This window comes from Cyprinodon tularosa, unplaced genomic scaffold, assembly GCF_016077235.1.
Source record: "Cyprinodon tularosa strain WSP-4 unplaced genomic scaffold, ASM1607723v1 ctg620, whole genome shotgun sequence".
NCBI lineage: Eukaryota > Metazoa > Chordata > Actinopteri > Cyprinodontiformes > Cyprinodontidae > Cyprinodon > Cyprinodon tularosa.
In genome coordinates, this window is record NW_024039364.1 from 397446 (window position 1) to 416470 (window position 19025).

At 40.0% G+C, this 19025-nt stretch overlaps 1 protein-coding gene across 1 annotated transcript; it reads left to right on the forward strand.

Annotated features, from left to right (window-relative positions):
- The first annotated feature begins 1821 nt into the window (after positions 1–1821).
- Positions 1822–18310, forward strand: LOC119798385 (activin receptor type-2A-like). The gene is made up of 11 exons (XM_038307827.1): positions 1822–2564; positions 6099–6327; positions 8415–8530; positions 11921–12066; positions 13326–13469; positions 13597–13740; positions 14315–14448; positions 14524–14638; positions 16754–16892; positions 17332–17462; positions 17559–18310. The coding sequence occupies exons 1-11, from the start codon at positions 2507–2509 to the stop codon at positions 17751–17753; spliced, it is 1551 nt and encodes a 516-aa protein (XP_038163755.1). The 5' UTR covers positions 1822–2506; the 3' UTR covers positions 17754–18310.
- The last annotated feature ends 715 nt before the right edge of the window (positions 18311–19025 follow it).

Sequence of the window (19025 nt, forward strand, 5' to 3'; positions counted from 1 at the left end):
GGTAAGAAGGGCAGAGGGCCAGCAGCTTGGAGACACTGTGTTCTAACTACAACAGCCTGGAAAGACAAACCAATCTGGTAGAGTCTGTTCCTCAGGCTTAGTATCACTGAGGTCATTTACCACTTTAAGAGAAGCACCAACTTTACTGCACTTTTTTTTATTTTGTTTAAACAACCAGACCAGTGGTATCAAAGTCGGATGGTTGAATATAAGAACAATTCATTGATTGATTGATCATTGAACCCAAACCTTTTTTCCAAGAATTTTTGAAAGTACTAACTAAAGTCGGGAAAAAAAAGAAAAAGGCTTGTAGTTTTGGGTTAGAGACACTGTGAGGTTACTGTTCACATAGATTACAGTTCAGAACTGAGACTTTTGTTCATCACAGCTATTACTAAAAGTTTATAACTGAAAAATCAAGCAGATTAAATTGATTTTGAATCTTACTCTTGCACAGAGTGAAATTTAGCTGAATGTTTCTAGTACTTTTCTACCTGCTGAAGAGTTTTAAAGTTTACTCCTGAACTCTAAAAAAGACAGGAACAACTTTTGAAGAGAAGGAAAGAAAGCCATTTGCATCAATTGTGCACCTGAGGAGAAGGTGATCAGCTTTTGTAACATCGGAGTCCATATAGAGCAGGACTTCGCCAAGTCTGCACACATAGGTCCCTGACTTAGGAAGGTCATACAATTTTGGGTATTTTCATGTCAACATTCAGTAACCATAAGTAGTAATTTTTTTTTGCCAAATAAAAAACTTATTTTATAAAATTAGCATTTTACATTTAGCATATTTATGCTTCCTTATTTGTAGCTGCCTGATAGAAAAGGCTGTATAAAAATAAGTGATAGTTCATGTTAGTCTCAGGTTGCCTTTCATTAATGTCAGTTACTCTTAACTTGTATGTCCGGGCCCGTAACATTACCAATGACCCCTCACACCTCCACGATGGACTGTTCTCCCTGCTGCCCTTTTGAAAGAGGCTTTGCAGCATTTAAAGCAGGTCCAGCAGATTCAGAAACAGCTTCTTCCCCACCACCATCAGACTGCTGAACTGCTGAGAAAACCCTAAATCATGTCAGCTCTCAAAAAAAGCGATATTAGGACCAGAGATGTGTATTATAGGTGTAATACCTGATTGCAAACTTTTAATACAATCTAACTAAAACTCTTTTAGCTATATTGAATATCCATGATTTTTAAGTCTTTCATTGAGCCAGGACAGGTTTAGGAGCTGTTCAGCCCTGCACAAATTTGATGAGAGCCACTGAGATCAAAGAGATTCTGGCTTCAATTCAAGAAAAAACCTGGATTTTAAAATCTCAACATATTATAACATAAGCAGTGAAATTCATCTGGCAGGATTGGTGCCACCTTTTAGCTAACAGCTGCTCCTTATTACTCAGCTCAGTTGATATGTTTATGAAATCAGTAGGACTAGTTTGCAGGTTAAACAGGTTCAGTCTGTAAATTATCATCGGGCTCATAAAATGAATGGATTGCCGCGTGTTTATGACGCAATGAAAGAAGTTGTGCTTTCAAAAACAAATTGCTTCCGTCTATTCCAATTTGTAAACTTGAACCACGACAGGATAGACCCTCATATCAGTATTAGTCTGTGTTAAGACTGGTGTCAGGATATAAAAGCCTCATATCTCTAACTTTGATTTAGTTTTCAGAGCATTAAAATTCAGGCTTGTGAGATAATGGACGGTTGTGGACCTTTAAAGAACACCGTAGGGGGGCGGGGCTTTTCCTTATTCAGCTGCTGAGTGGTGGAGAACTAACAGCTCCCCTCTCTTCCTTCTAATTGGCTGTTTGCACTGTCACTCACTATATTGTAGAAGAAGCTTAAAAACAGATTAATCTCTGCACAGCAGCCATGTTTGTGCTATGTTGGTTGGAGTAGGAGAACCGAACCGAGCCACAGCTGAACCTGGACGCCTACCCGTCCCAAGCTCTGGACCAGAACCTCGGAGTCCTGGTCGCCTTTTCAGTTTAAGAAGAAGGAAGGATTGGTTCTCCTGTTTCAGTCCGCGAGGCTAAGCTAGTAGCTAACATCGGCTCTGGTAGGCGAAGTTATTAACGCCAGACCGTCAGAATGAAACGAGATAATTAAAAAAAGAATCGAATTTTAGTTCGGTTCTCTTTTTAAACGGAACCGGCGAGGTAGGAGGGTTTCAGAACCCGAACCTACCACGATACCGACGGAGCAAATCTCAGCCAGGTCCCTTCTTTGGAGCTCTGTTTGGATCCAGATACCCTGAACAGAACCGACTTCTGCTGCCCACAGCGGGGCCATGATTACCGAACTCTGGGAATCAGTGTTCAGGACAGTTCTGCAGGTCCAACAGGGGGTTCTCTCTCCATCCACAGAGACTTTGCTCGATGTGTTCCGGTAAACGGAGATACACCTAATCAGCTGTTTGGATCAGATCGTGGTTCCGTCCATCAGGACCGGTTTAAAAGTTACCCGGATATCAAGCATTACCGATTGGACGCAGGATGGGACCAAAAGCCAGACCGGTTCTGATTATTCTCCTTCTCCTCTGCTGCTGCTCAGGTCAGAATGACACCAAGTTGAAGGTTAAAGGATCAAAGCTGGTTCTGGTTTGCAACAGCTGGAAAGCCTCCTTCGGGGTCTTAGCCCGGATGTTTTTCATTTAAAGAGCCAGAAGTGGGTGGTTGTGGTGCTTTGGGCTCCACATGATGGGTTCTTATGTTTCTATCATAGGTGTTCTGGTTCTGAGCCGCCCTTTTAAAGCAGGATTATTGTAACAGTAGAATAACCCAATAATAATAAAGAATAACAGTTTATAGAGTCCCCTGGCTAGACCCACAGAACCGCTGGTACCCATTTGGGTTTCAGTCCAACTCAAACGTCAGAAAGGGAAACTTTTTTCTTTTTTTATGAATGAAATGGATCATTTACCTGAACTGAAATTGCAGCTTTAGTCCATGTTCCACCAGAACTGTTCTGTTCCTCAGATCAGCTCTATAGGATGGAGCCTTTGAAGTTTTAGTTTTTTCCCTCCCCAATATGGTAACAGATCCATTTTGATCTTGATAATATGTAGACCTCCATAAACCTTTTTTTATTTTTATAGTTTCTTAGGTCCATCAGATAGGGAACAGTCAACATGTCGGCTCACTCCAAGTTGGTTTAGCGTCTTTAAACAGGACTTTGGTTTTAATCCCATTTCCAAGGGTGATCCCCATCACTAATGCTCCCTCTGCTCTCTTAGCATTTAATTCAGGAAGTTGTTAGAATATTCCACTTGTCATTGAGACACTACTTTAAGCAGCATCACCAGCTTTCATTAAATTTAGAAACATAAACATGTGATCTGATAAGGCCACCTATAATCAGTCCTTCAGTACACATCATTTTTCTAAGGAAGGAAAGAGTATTCAGCGGAAATAAATTAAGTTAGTGAATTTTTGTTTTGTTAGAAATCTACTAGAAATAATGCACTTTAGAGAAATCTAGAGTTACTTATAGTAGTGTTGCAATCTGGTATTGATATGGGAAATGGATTTGATATCTACTAGAAATGAATATCAGAGTTTTTCAGCCTGTATCTGACATCTTTGATATAAGCTGGTTGATTAAAAAAGCTGCCTATTATTGTTCTCCAAGTAATGTCACTTGACCGGACCTGTTCCAGTATTCAAAATTATATAATTAATAATAAAAGTATATATGATTCCGCTAATAGCGAGTCAAGTCATTATCGGTTTAGTTTACTTACTTAAAGCTGTAATATCTGCTTCGTATCGGGAAAAAAAAGAAACTTTTATCGGGACATTCCTGATGTTTTTGTTCTTGAGAACCTAAAATCTGTTGAGCTAAATTGTGAAAGCTAACAACATATCTCAGGACACTTTGCAGAGTCAGGTCAATCAAATCACTCAGTTTGGTTCACATTAGAATCTAATGAACAAGCATTTTGGTAGTTGATGATAAAGTAAACTTTTTTACATTAGGAAATATTTGCTGAATGCTTTTGTTAATAATTTAAAGTGATATTTAACATAATATAACCAGAAATATCAAAAGTACACATTATTTTCTCTTATTAAAACATGTAAAGTGAAAGTATTAAGTATTTGCAGGCTCTGTGTAGCCCTGAAAGGCTTACACATCTCTACAGCTCTTCTGTTTTGTTGGCTACTGGTTATTATTTCTAGCAATTTAGACAGTCCATCACAGGGAAACATGGTGACGCACAGATGCCAAAGGGCAATTAAGAGACGCCAATTAACATGATGGTCATGTTTTTGAACTGTCGGATGTAGATGGAGTACCCGGAGATAACCAAAACATGCAGATGGATGATTAGATTAGATGAGCTTTATTGATCTCACAGCGGAGAAATTCACTGGTCACATATTGGCATAGTAATTTAAAGAAGTTGCAAAAAAGGAGGAAAAAGGAACATTAAGAATAAACAATATATATATACAGTATATGAAGGTATAAACAGTGTATCAAGATAAATAAGGATTAAGGTGCAAGTGTACATCTATCACACACAATGAAAAACAAAATAAAAATAAGAAATAAAAAACACAAGGGAGTAGCACCGAGATTTGAGGTGTCATATGTACAATCCGGATGGTTTATATACAGGTGGATTGACTTTTACATTAAAGTGTAGTAGGTAAGGAGCAACGGTGAGGTAGTGGTATGGTATCACACCCAGGAACTTCTACATGCAAGGGAGCAGTGCTAAACTGCACCACCATGCAGCCTAGGCCTATACAATATATTAATAATTCATTGCCATTACAATGTTGCTTGACTCATTATCCATATTGTGAAAACAGCATGGACTTAAAAAAGAGTTTGCTTATTATTACAGTACAGCACATACAGGCTGTCTTTGTCTGAAATATTGTTTGTAACAACTGTAACTCACTGCAACCTGAAAGGCTGCAGGAAGCTCAAGTTTTCATTCTTTACAAGTATGAGTTTTTACATAGAAATGTTGGAAGTTTTTTAGGTATTGATTGGTGTCTGCTTGTTGCATCTAGGGCTGAAACAAAATAATCAGATTTATTATGACTAATCAATTATTGAAACAATTGTCAACTAATTTAGTAATCGATTAATCATTAACTGGACTATAGAGACTGTTAAACATGCCTTTAGCTGATAGAGCTAGACACCTAGAGCAGTAATTATATCAAAATTGTGAAAAAACCTGTAAAGATTTTTGCATTTAAGATTAAAAAACCTTTTATGTCTGTCAACATGTTCAATCCAGAACTCCTTAAAGGGAAAAGTTTTATTTTAACCTTGTTTAAATTTGTGAAAAAAATCTTTTTAAGGAACCTTTGGTTGTGTGATTATTAATTAAAAAAAAATCAACAGATTAATTGATTTGCAAAATAATCATTAGTTGCAGCCCTAGTTGCATCATCCCTAACGATTAGAGTTGTATGTTTAGGAAATGCAAAATAAGTCCGCTGCTTAATCGTATTTACTGAGGGCTTGCCTGTTGGTTAAAACTCATACTTACCACTGGTACAGTTGTGAAGATTCACACATACTGTAGATAAATATTGCTATCAGGTGTGAACACGCAAATGTATTCATGTCCCATATTAGATTTGAGCACCACCAGCTTAAGCTGAATGGAAGATTTATTTTTAAATGGATAAAGATTGGTGTTTTTTTTAGGACTTATTTTAATCATAATGGTGTTAATCATAATGGTGTTAAAGTCTTAAGTAAACTTTCCTGAGGGGCAGATGGTGAGTTGCTACACAGACTGGACAGGTTCCAGCAGAGGTTCAACATGTTTAAACTCGGAGAGATCAACCTCAGGACAGACTGAAGTAATCAGAAACAACAGCAGATGTAACTCCTGAAGCTGAACTTAGATCCGCTGGTGATCTCTCTGACCTTGCTGCCATCTGTAGGTTTTACTTTAAAAAAAATCTCAGCAGGCAAACTGTTTGATCTGACGGTTCTGCTGTGATAACCTGCCACTAGCCCAGTAACCTCCATCTTTATCTAAAAGCTCCTGTGATCAAAATGGGACATCAGTGTTGGTTTGCGCACTCTAACACAAACCTATTGCTCTTTCAGATTCAATCCTGGGTCTCTCAGAAATTCGCCAATGTATCGACTACATCCACAAGCCCTCCTCGTCTCCTGTGTCGGATCCAGAGAGTCCAGGGGACGGTGGCAGAGTCAATAACTGCTCTGTGGAGGCGGATAAACGGGTATACTGCTTCTCCACATGGAAGAACATCTCCGGACAGGTTAAAGTGATCCAACAGGGCTGCTGGCTGAATGACCTCAGCTGTTACAACAGGTGAGGAGGCGGAGGGACAGGTAGCCCGCAGAGATCGAACCAGTCAGAGTGGTGTCATGAAAACGGGATGTTTCTGGTTCTAAAAGTAGTTTCTGAGAGACTTAAGGTGAAATAACTAGTTTTCCTGTCAACTGCAGCTGAACAATAAAGTTCAACAGTCTCCTGGTTCACCAAATAGTAGTAGGCTGATGTGGTGCGTCAGTTTTATTTTTTATGTGCTAATGACATAAGGCAGAAATACAGGCAAGTTATTTTCATATTGGACTTTTTTTTTTTTCTTAATATTTTATGATAAATTACCACAAGCTGGGATAACTGGTTCAGACCCAAAATGGAGCTTCTGTTTGGAGGTCAATATTTATTCAATCATTCATATAGCGCCAGTTTAAAATGTATTTCACCTCGGCTCGCTTTATAGAAACAAATCATCCAGTGGTTAACAACCCAGCTTTATATGCTTTATATGATTTGCTCAACCTGGGTGAACATGTAGCGACAGTAGACCTTCACTTGTGCTGTTGGTTCTGCAGCAATACCTCTCATAGAACATGAATGCAGTAACAGTGGAGAAACAAAAAAAAAACTCCCTTCTACAAGAAATAAACCTCTAGCAGAATCAAAATGCACAAAGACACATAAAAGGAACATTACACCTACTGAGCCATAAATACTTTGTATGTTAATAAAGGAAACTCTTTACTAGCTCCATAGGTGGCTCTGTCTATGACCAGGCCAGATGAAGCTACTATGACAAGAAAAAGCAGGACATGAAGCTTAGCTAAACTAAGGGGGAAAAAAATGGAAAGCAGAAGTAGAATTAACTAGACTGATTAAAGTAATCCCCATGTCCCCCCCTAGTCTAAGCCGTTAGCAGCATAACTTTAGAGATATCTCAGGATAACCTGAGCCATCAGAAGTTTTATTAGTTTAATAAAAGTAATTTTCCACCCTCAACATTTCAAAATCCATCCAAGCATAACAGCAGCCAAGTGTTTGCCTCAAAGCTGCCGCAGGATGAATGTTCCAACCAGTTCATCTCTCAGATTTATATTACTGGGAAAGTTCAAGGTGCAGAAAATCGGGACGATCCTCTTGGTTCTGAGTTTTGGAACCATGAACTGGTCCCTGTGGTCGACAGAAATTTACATTAAACAAGTAAACATCTTAATACCGGCTGTTATAATTTTAATCTTAATGTGCTACAAGTAGGAATAACCTTCATTTTAAACTGTATGTTTACTGATCTCTGAGATATTATCTGATCATGTTACCAGTTGAATATTACTTTCATAAACAGTGACTTGATGCTTTAGTGATTTTCCTCTTCAGCCTGTTGAACCAGTTTATTGGCAGCTGTGGAGACGGTTAGTTCACTTCTGCTTCATGAATAATATATAAACAGCGTTGTGTACTTCTTTATTTCCATGAGAAGAACAGACAATAATGTTTCTTGTATGGTTATATTGTTGGGTGGGTGTGAAAAAGACGTATATTCGCTCAAAGGTGAATTTTCTTTCTGTATCATGCAACCAAAGTTGCCGCTTGATGTGTGAACCATACATTAGTTGGGTAAAGGGCTGAACAATATGAGGGGCATATACAATGGCAGTTTTGATGTTATGAAACTGGGATAGTGTTTACAATTAGCCAGCAATTTATCGTCACTTTTATCTCTTCCCAATTGCACATTGAGCATATTTTAGCCATTAAGAGCAGTTGGCATCATTACCAAAGATTACATCAAGGGATACAACTAAAGATGATTTTGCAAATCGGTTAATCTCCCAATTATTTATTTTAATTGATAATCCGATAAACAAAGGTTCCTAAAAGATTTTTTTTAAACAAATTAGGCCAGGTGAAACTAAAACATTTCCACTTGAGAAGTTCTGGATAGAGCCTATTGACAGACGGAAGACTTTGTTTTTAAATCTTCAATGCAATATATATTATATTTATGCATTACTTACAGTTTCAGTTTGTTGTCCTGACTGAGGATCCCAGCTGCAGTACTGTAGGTTGTTAGCTGTTATTATGTTAACATGATGATGATGATGATGGTGTTTTTGTTGTTCCTCCTCCACCAGGAGTGAGTGTGTGGAGATGGACGAAGCTCCTGAAGTCTTCTTCTGCTGCTGTGACATCAGTTTGTGTAACACCAGGTTCTTCCACCGACCCAGCATCAGGGAGCCGCCAACAACACGTAAGAAACAGCGGCTCACCTGGCTCCTCATCACCTCCTGTTCATTAAAGAGATTAAACAGTTTGCTTCACTAATCGACCATCGTTTGTTAGCCTGTCAGCTGCTTTTGATCCTTATAGGCAGAAACAGTAACTGTTTATACACAATCTCTGTATTAATCAGGAAAATAAAAAGACAGAGTTGAAGTTTGAGTTTGGAGCAACTGATAATCTAAAATTATCCTTTTGTTACGGATGGGCAATACATATTTGTTCATCTTATCTCATTATTGAGTGAATAACATTAAAATGACTTTTAAAAGTATTCATGGTTTATCTAAACATCTTACAGTTTTTGACGACAGTCTTGGGACATTGGTTGAGCCTGTGGCTGCAGCTGTAGGCCTTGCTCGGTGGTACGCTAAGCTCCGACAGGGTATGTTTTAGCTACAAAGTGAGCAAACATCCCTATTTTGGACAACCTGTACCTGGCAAAATCCATCCAGTCAAAGTTCACCAGTTTAAACATCTGATGAATCACCTGTAGAAAACATGATGCTTATAAGCAACAGCTGATTTTGCAGCTTTAAAGTTACACAGTAGAAAAACTGTGACATTATGGGATACATTAATTTATTCCAGTTAACATGGAATTTTGCAGTGAAAAAGTTTTGGTTTGTGCTAAGAAGCGTTAATCAGGTAAAAGTAAAAAAAAATAGGTCAGAGATCGTTTTGTTTCATAAAAGATGAGTAATGCAAAATAAACCAAACATTTCTTAATAAACAGAGCAACAAAAGTCCGGGCTGAAGCAAATATCTTAAAGGTATAGTTGAGGATCTTCACAAATTTTTGAAAAGACCTGCCCTCTCCACTAAAAAAAAATGTTCATGCACAACCCTGTACCTGCTCCCGAGAGGGAACGCCTATTCAATGCATGCGAGAGCACGCACAAGCCCATTTCTCCTCGAGCACGCCCTGTTTAAAAGTTGCTTTTTGCATCGTGCATCTAAGCTTTCTTTACAAAAGAAGATTTGCAATTTTTCCACTATGTCAGACTCGCCACCGCTAATTGAAAATCGGGACAAGCGCACAGCCTTACGTAAACATATCACCAGAATGATTGACAATTAAGAGGACCGCTTATTTTGATAAACCACCCAGAAAAAGAACATCCTCCACTATACCTTTAACAGGGTGAGCTAGAAAATAGTAAAACCCATAAAGCGATGCTTACAGTACCAAAAAGGATCATCAAAAGTTGGACGTTTTAACATTGAGATGCTTTTTGCTAGCTTATTGTTGTGATTTGTAAGCATAAACTTTCAGTAGGTATATTTGTCTTAAATGGATGAAAGTTAAAAACTCTGTGCTAGAACTAAAAAAAACAAAACATGGACTGAATAAAGAAGCAGAGATAATCACCTGGGGAAAGTACATTGAATCTCTTGAGCTTGTTGGTCCAAATAAAAATAGTTAGATTTTGTTTTTTTTAACAATCATTTATATCATTCTATATATGAAGACGTCTCATTAATGTGGCAAAAACAGTCATATGTTTGCAAAGGAATCTGTTGGTGTCATTCCTGGCAGTCTTTCATATTTTTTTATATCGTATCAACTGAAAGTGAGAAATCTATATCATGATATAAGATTTGGCCATATTGTCCAGCCCTACTCTATTATCGTCAACACTAGGCTTGTCCCGATCCGATCCACGTATCGGATCGGACGCCGATATTGGCAAAAAAAAATGCGTATCGGCAAAGAATGTAAAAATGCCGATCCAGACTGCCGATCCAGTTAAAAAAAAATCCAGTCCGTATTTTCCAGTTTCGCTGATTGAAACAATCCATTCCACTATTTTGCGCCAGTGTTCCCCGAATCCGGTCCGCATTTTCCAGAACACCTTCAACACACCCACAGGTCTTTTTGGGTCTGTCTCCCGGCCTAACCATTAAAACAGGTGAATTGGAAGATAGCGGGAAAATGTCAGCCGTGTGGGATTATTTTATCCTGCACGATGTGTAGATGGAGACTAGGTGTGGAGGAGATTGGGGAGTATAAGGCATTTTTGTGTAATAGTTCACTGTTATTTGCACTGATTTTTTTTTTTAAGCAGCGTCTTTTTTCAAGAGTAGAGTCCTGATCCTAAGTTAATAGAATACTTTCCACTCTTGTCTGTTTTGCATTTTTTATTAAAACTTACAGTAATACTTGCACCTTTAACTGTTTACGGTTTTACTGTTCACTGTGCAATTTCAGATTGCTATTCATAATTTTGTCCAGTTTGTGTTTATCTCTTAATAAACAGGTAAGTTTGTTGTTACCAATCATTGTGTTTTATTCAATCTCACCTAATTCATCTCATCAAGAGTACTAAAACCCTTTTCAACATGAGTCTTACAGCTAAGGCTAAATACTTTAACTTAAACTTAAATACATGCTCGGATAGGCTGGTATCGGCCAGTATCGGTATCAGATCGGAAGTCCAAAAACAATATCGGTATCGGATCGGAAGTGCAAAAACCTGGATCGGGACATCTCTAGTCAACACATAACAATTAAAAACAGGAGTTCTCAAATTATGATAAAGTATAAAACTAGGTATAACTGAATAGTTAAATCACAGTTAAGAACATTTTTTTTTTTAGTTTCCTTTGAGTTGTGTTTAATTACTGAGGTACCTTAATGTGAGACACAACAACGTGCTGTGGTTCCTATTTCTGGTCAAAGTTCTTATAAGCTCAGAATGATGTTTTCCTGTATTTTCACATTAAAATTAGCAAAGTTAGTTAGCTAACTAGATTCTCCTGTAATTTCATTGTTAATGCATTACTATCCTGATAAGATCAAGCCTGGACAGCTTGACTTACATGAGTGTAAGTCAGTCTAGTAAGGGTGGATACTCTCTGGACTCTAAAACAGGCCAGACCATTGGGAGTGTAGGAGGTGGGCTGATGTTTCAACAGCGCTTCTCTGGTACAATAACTGTCATAATTATAGCATTAACAGAGCAATGTTTTAAAGATGACCTTAATAATGCCCCAAAGGAGCATTTTATGCTGTTAAAGTTTCAACAATTAACTACTGAACTTTTCTTGTCTTACAAAAAAATTATTTTAGTGACGGATCCATAGTTATCTGATTGGTTCCAAACTGTTTCCACTGACTCTTATTCTCACCTTTGAAACGGGCCTCTAGTGCTTCCTTCTCAATGAATATGCTGCACACACAGTTTAAATTAATCTGGCTGACCAGGTTAGATGAAATCATGTAAAATTATCCTTTTTCTGCTAACATGTAATTATTTTTCACTCGGTGACATCATCAATCGCCTCTGATATCCTGACTCCTGTGATTAAATCAGGCTTTGTATTCACTTATAATACCTGTCCTCTTCTGTTTCCACAGCAACCAGTGCCCCTCCGAAGCTACGAGTGGAGCCTGTCATCTTTTCCATGGTGTCCAGCCTGGCTGTCAGTGGCGCCGTCCTGCTTTCCTTTTTGGTCTACAGGCGCCACAGACGGCCCTACCCGCCTGTCCTGCTGCCCACACAGGTGGGTCTGTCAGCAGCTGCCAGCAGATGGATCTGATCTGGTTTTGGCTTTAGAAGAACTGTTTAGCTTCAAACACCTGTTGTCTGAACTGTTTTCTCATGTAGTAGACGACGGGTTCCTTTTTCAGAGCGCGATTACAGAACAGCTTTGTTTGATTCAGAAACTGTCTTGGTCCAAAGTTTTATTTTTTGGACAAATTAGGTTTCTGCAGTTCTGATAAAACGTGTACAATCTGGAAACACTGGAAAATAATTGCTGATGTGGAGAAAGTCATATGATCACCTTGTGATGGTTTATCCTCTCCAAAAAAGTCATACATTGTTTTTAGTTTCCAACATGGCCGGGCAAATAAACGCAGTGATAAAATACAAACATCATTCAATTTTGGTCTCATTACATTGACTTACCCACTTTTGGTGTCAGTAATTAAAGTTTTAAGTGAGTTTGCTGCAACACAAAAGTGAAGAGAGTTGCAACTATCATACAGATCCATGCATGCAAATAGAAAACTATTTACTTTTTATGCAACAGTAAATTCCTGCCTCAATTGACTCTGGACAAGCCAGCTTTCAAGGTCGTAAAAACATTACGAGAAAAAGATCTACATACTGGTAGTTGGTGTAAAGAAAAAAATCAAAATAAAATAGAGGTCAAAAAAGTTTTGATGATTAAAAAAAGCTATGTTTTAATATTTGACAACTTTAATAAGCCTTATTTGTCAATAATCAGGTAGCAATTATGCATCATAAATATCCATGTGGGTGGATCAGAACCAGAAGATCCTGGATCCAGACAAAACAGTCCCTGATTGTCTGCTTAAGGCAAACGATCACTAACTTTTTAGGCCTTATTAATCGCACATTCTAAATGTTATGTCAGTAGGTCACCACTCTGCAGACAATTCTGATGGTCATGTGACCAGAGGTGGTCATGTCAGAAGCTCAGAGCCCTCAGTGATGATTAAACTCAGATCAGCTGACTGTATGACCCCCCACCCTTTTTTTGTGTTTTTGCCTCTCAGAATGTCTTCCACATTTTAATGGAGGTAAGAGTGGGACGCTGTATGCTCCCTGTTCCCTCTCTCCCTCACTCCTCACTGTGATGCTGCCCGCTCTTGACTTGCACTGATAATGTCTCCACCTGCTGCACAGAGGAGGGTGGTGCATGAGGCTCAGTTTGGGGATTCTGGGATTTTAATTAGTGGGGTAAATAACTTTGACCTAATAACTCCCTAACTCACATCTTCTGGTTTCTTTTAGGACCCTGGTCCGATGCCCCCCTCCCCCGTCTTGGGTCAGAGGCCTGTGCAGCTTCTAGAGGTCAAAGCCAGGGGGCGCTTTGGCTGCGTGTGGAAGGCTCAGCTCCTCAGTGAACATGTTGCTGTTAAGATCTTCCCCATCCAGGTGAGTCTGCTACAGCCAGGTTTAAATCGTCAACCAGAGATGCACTATTAACTACATCTTCTGGATTGTCTAAGCAGGTGCAGCTTCATCTCTGACTTTTTACTTCTCCAACCCTGTTTGCTTTCAGGAACGTCAATCATGGCAGGCAGAGTATGAGATCTACAGCTTGAGTGGAATGAAGCATGAAAACCTGCTGCAGTTCATCGGAGCAGAGAAGAGAGGCTGCAACACAGAGCTGGAGCTGTGGCTCATTACTGCCTATCATGAGAAGGTAAAACAACGACCCCTGCTGTGTTAGGGTACCGCAACAACTGCTAAAGATGGATTTATGGCAGAAAATAGATTATTTTTTATTAATTCTCTCTCTTTATAACATTTGATTTGTTTTTGTTGCTTGATTAGCAAAAACTATAATATATAGTTGCAACGTTACAACTAATACATAAAAGTTAGAAATAGAACATCAAGACTTTTTAACAGTTATGTCAGGGTATACACTTGATGTCTCCATAATATGATAATCAAACAGATTCAGTAGATTTCTTTTTTTATTATTTTCTGTGTGTTAATTATTTAGATAAAAGTGGAGTTTCAACTTTTGTTGATAATTGCTAAAGGGAAATTCTTTAGAAATACACACGCAATCCTGACATCTGCTGGACAGTTGGGGAAACTGCAGCACCAACAATGCAGACTTAAAGTTTAAATTATCGTTAAACGTTTTATATGTATCCAGTTGTAAAAGTGCAAAGGCTGCAGTGTCCCGGGTATTTACTTTGTAGTAAAGTACAGATTCAAACTCAGCCATGTTAAGCTATTATAACTTTCTGTCCTCTTGTTCTCAGGGTTCAGTGTGTGACTACCTGAAAGCCAACGTCCTCTCCTGGTCTGAGCTTTGTCTCATCGCTCAGACAATGTCTCAAGGTCTGTCCTATCTACACAAGGACATACCTGGGCACAAACCTTCCATTGCTCACAGGTATGATATAAGAACATCAGATTACAAAGCCAAGCTAAAGGCAGACGGTAGTTTTCAGTCTCCTTGTTCTTACAGGGATTTTAAAACCAAGAACATTCTCCTAAAGTCGGACATGACGGCTTGTATCGCCGACTTTGGACTCGCTCTGAGATTTGAGGCCGGGAAAACTTTAGCTGCAGCCCACAGACACGTGAGTCTTCGAGTGAAAGTTTTGATCTTAAGTCATACCGTATTTTCACGACTATAAGGCGCACTTAAACGTCTTTTTTTTTCCTCAAAATGTGCGGTGCGCCCTATGGTGCGGTGCGCCTTATGTGTGTTGTAACTGCGACTTTTGAGACCACCTCATTGAGGAGATGATGAAAGAGTGGCTGAATGGAAGGAGACCAGGTGTTTTTTTTCCACCCCTCACCATCGCTGTTAATCTGTAACTCCATGCGTGCCCATCTCACAGCTGATTTGAAAAACATCGGGAAACAAATTAACGCTGTGCTCGCTGTTCAACCGCTCGACATCGGTGTGAACCGGACCCAGCAGGTGCAGCAGAAGCAGCGAGTTTACATGCAAAGTCAATGGTTGACGCGCATATAGGTGCAGCAAAAGGTCCCGCAGTGCGTTTTGGTGCAGCACGTCGGGAGCGTTTAAGCATCTGACGCACCGCCAACGCGCTGCTGCTGCTCAGATGGAAAAATTGAAGTTTTGCTGCTGGACGCGCCGCATCAACCAATCAGAGAAGCTGATCTGGGAGCTGGCTGGGAGACAGACACAGCGCTCTGATGACATATGATATTAAAGCAAATGAAAAAGGCTGGATGAATGAGGAGATGATGAAAGGCAGGTGTATGTGAGGAGACTAGGTGGTTTTTTCCACGCATCACCATCGCTGCGTGCCCATCTCACAGCCGATGTCAAAAAAAGATGAATCAAATGAACGCTGTGCTCGCCGTTATCTCGGGGGTCTGACAAAGGAACTTCAACCGCTTGACATCGGTGTGGATAGGCCGTTCACAGTAAGGCTGCGAGCGGCGTGGGAGCGATGGATGACAGACTGAGACCACAGTTTCAGGATAAATGGAAGGCAGCGCCGTGCAAGTTACGCCACCGTTTGCGGATGGATTGTAGATGGACTGTGTCTGCTGGCTCTGTTGTTCAAGCTTTTGCAAAAGCCGGCATTATTTCTGAAGAGCTGCGCTGCACGGAAAGTGACTCTGACAGCGAAGAAGGGGAAACTGGCATGTCTGATTTAGCGCAGCTGTTTAATTCAGAGGAATGCTGAGGATAACAGAGGATGATGACTTTGATGGGTTTGATTAATACTTTTTAATAAATACATGAATAAAGCACAATCATACTCAGTTTTGCTCCCGCTCTATTTTTCTACCTGAACACTTAATTCAACAGCAGCCTCTGGGCGGGTCTCCTCCTCTTCAGCGCGGTGGCTGGCAGGTGTTTTTTCATCTAAATAATCTAAATCTTGCAGCTATATTTGCTGTGATCAGTTGGAATAAAGTAGTTTTAATATGTTTTTAAGTGAGAAAGGCCACCTGAAAACTTAATAATTGCAGTCAGTTCATCCAGATTATCTATTTCTGTCGGAGGCGCTCAGACCCCCACATACCAGCGGTGCGCCGACAGGAGAAATCCTTTCGTTCACCGCGGCTGCTGGCAGGTGTTTTTCATCTAAATAATTTTAGCTGCAGGCACCAGGATACCGGTAATAAAAGCGAATATATTCCGTCGGCAGGTTTCAGGATTTTAAGTTAATTTAGGAGTGATCACAGCGCTGTGTCATCTGCGATGTGTCTGTCTCACGGCCAGCTGCCAGGTTTGATTAATACTTTGTAATAAATACATGAATAAAGCACAGTCATACTCAGTTTTGCCCCCGCTGTATTTTTAAATACGCAGTAGAGGTATTTAAAGGTAGTAGAGGACATGTACCTGTATATAAAAAACGCGCCCTATAGTCCGGTGCGCCTTATGTGTGTGTTAAATACAGAAATGGGACACATAACTGAGAGTGCGCCTTTTAGTCCGGTGCGCCTTATGGTCGTGAAAATACGGTAATCATCAGGACCTGTAGGGTTTTTGAGCTGCTTTAAAGAGGCAGTGATCTCATTACTCAGTCTGGTGTCTGACAGGTGAAAATCTCCAAAGATCACTCAAACATTTAACTATTAAGTGTTTTTGTCTGTTAGTCCTGAACTTTCTTCTATCTTAATTTGTATAAATGTTTTGACGCTTTTATAGAAAAACATTGTACTTTTTCTAAAAGCTCTGGTGCTCTTTACTCTTCCTGCCTCAGGTGGGTACCCGGCGCTACATGGCCCCAGAGGTCTTAGAAGGGGCCATCAATTTCCAGAGAGACGTCTTTTTGAGGATAGACATGTACGCTGTGGGCCTGGTGCTGTGGGAGCTTGCCTCACGCTGCAAAGCTGCTGACGGTAACTGACACTAAACACCAGCCATCTTGTTGGGCTTCAGCATTTAAGCAGGACAAAAAACTGTATGTTTAAAGCTTCAGTTATTAAAACAAACACCTTGTTTGAGCCTGACTCTGAACCAAGCTAAGGGCAGAATAATTAGTTCTTAAAACATCTTAGACAGAAAATACTTGTGGTTCTGAACAACACAACTGTGAGCAGGTGTAAACCCCCTCCCCCCTGTTGAGAGAAACATGGCCTGAACATTTTGCATCTATTGGAACCAAGAGGTTATGGATCAGATAAATAAAGTTGAAGTTCTTAAAGCTTTCAATTGAACATATTGCAGTTCAGATGGGTAATTATTCTGACAGATCAGTTCCTTGACCTGGTTTGCTCTCTTTAGCTCTACCCTGGTTCTGCATCTGTAACAGTGTTATGGTTCTGTTCCTTAATCCAGGTCCTGTGGATGAGTACATGCTGCCTTATGAGGAGGAGGTGGGCCAGCACCCATCTTTGGAGGACATGCAGGAGGTGGTGGTCTTTAAGAGGCTAAGGCCCACCCTAAGGGATTGTTGGCAGAAACATGCGGTGAGTCGCACTATAATGACCAGCATGCACCTGTTTGACAAGTCGGACTGATAAAGATGTTGAGTAGGCGTCATGGATGCGTTTGTCTCTGTGCAGGGCATGGCTCTGCTCTGTGAGACCATAGAAGAGCTCTGGGATCACGAGGCCGATGCCCGGCTGTCGGCCGGCTGTGTGGAAGAACGTGTGGCGCAGATGCAGCGGCTGACCAACATCACTGCCTCCAAAGACCTTGTCACGGTTGTCACCATGGTTACCAACGTGGACTACCCTCCCAAAGAATCCGGCCTCTGAGGACCATGGAGGATAGCTCTAACCTGTGACATCACTCTGGCACTACAGAATAAAAGACTTTCGGGTGATGCTGATGGTGGGTTGGTCTGATATAGGGGCTCCTGTTTGCCTAATTGAAGCATCTCCTGATCCGAGGACATCAGATTACTGGTCTTGGTAACACTAACTTGTGGAAGTAGAGAAAATGCTCCTTACACTGCTGTGTCCAGGGCAACCGTTTGCCACATCGCCCTGAACAAGACCGTCTCTGCACAGAGTCGCTGCTGAGGACAAGTTGTCTAATCTACAGGAACTGGAGGAACCCAAACTGTGGGACTTTTTTATTTTTTCCTAAACATCTGCTGCTCAGTTAAAGAATTGTCCCTGACAGGATTAGCATCTCAGGACGTCTTCAGATGTTTTAGAGGGTAAATTATTTATCGACGATCTGAGAAAATAATCAGTATCTGGTCTACAAAAGATGACCTTATTTTATAGTTTTAATACAATCCATTAAGTCTGTGACAAAACAATCAATGTGTTTCCAGTGTTTATAAAATAAAAAAAAATGTTTTCAATGTTTGAGACCTATTAATTGTTTAACTCATGATGGTGCAGCGCTCCCTTTTGAGGTTACATTTTCTGTCTGTCAAGATTTAACAGTGAGGGTTGGGAATGAGTAGTTCAGTATTTTCACATTTTCAGTTCATTTCAAGCCTTTTATCAACTAAAAACACAGGAAAAACAAAAAGTTCAATGAGTTTATCAGAACTAACAGATTTCAATTCTAGATTAAATGTATTTTAAGCAGGTTCAAGGGAATAATTGTTGAAGTGTCAAATTGTGGTGGATCTCTGCAGCTCATCCAGAGCAACCAGCTGCTCTATTTAATACTCCTCCTCTGTCCATTCAGTAAGGATAGACAGCCATGTGTAGATTGGTAGTAGATTGTTTGACAGCCATCAGTAGATTGGCAATTCCTTATTTAGACCTGACAGATGCCTAATGAAATGAGGTACATCCAAAGATCACCCTGCATGTCCACATTCATGAGCAATCCTGAGCAATAGATGTGCAGAATAAATGAATGAAAGGGATATGGGTAAAAACCAGGATCGGTTAACTGAGAGAACAGTGGTAACATCTGTGTGCAGTGGTAGCTGAACTGTAGTTTAGGGTTTACAAACCAAAGCATTTGTAAATCCATCAAGATTTCAGTGAAATGAGAGGATTTGCATTTGCACAGATCTCTCACCTTTACTGAGAAATTATAGCTCCTGCAAGAGAGCCTGC

Bases quoted from the DNA above. Each gene is read 5' to 3' on its own strand.
- LOC119798385 (XM_038307827.1), top strand. From the start codon at position 2,507: ATGGGACCAAAAGCCAGACCGGTTCTGATTATTCTCCTTCTCCTCTGC. The intron at 16,893-17,331 runs GTAACTGACACT...TCCTTAATCCAG, and splicing joins ACGCTGCAAAGCTGCTGACG to GTCCTGTGGATGAGTACATG. The intron at 17,463-17,558 runs GTGAGTCGCACT...GTCTCTGTGCAG, and splicing joins ATTGTTGGCAGAAACATGCG to GGCATGGCTCTGCTCTGTGA.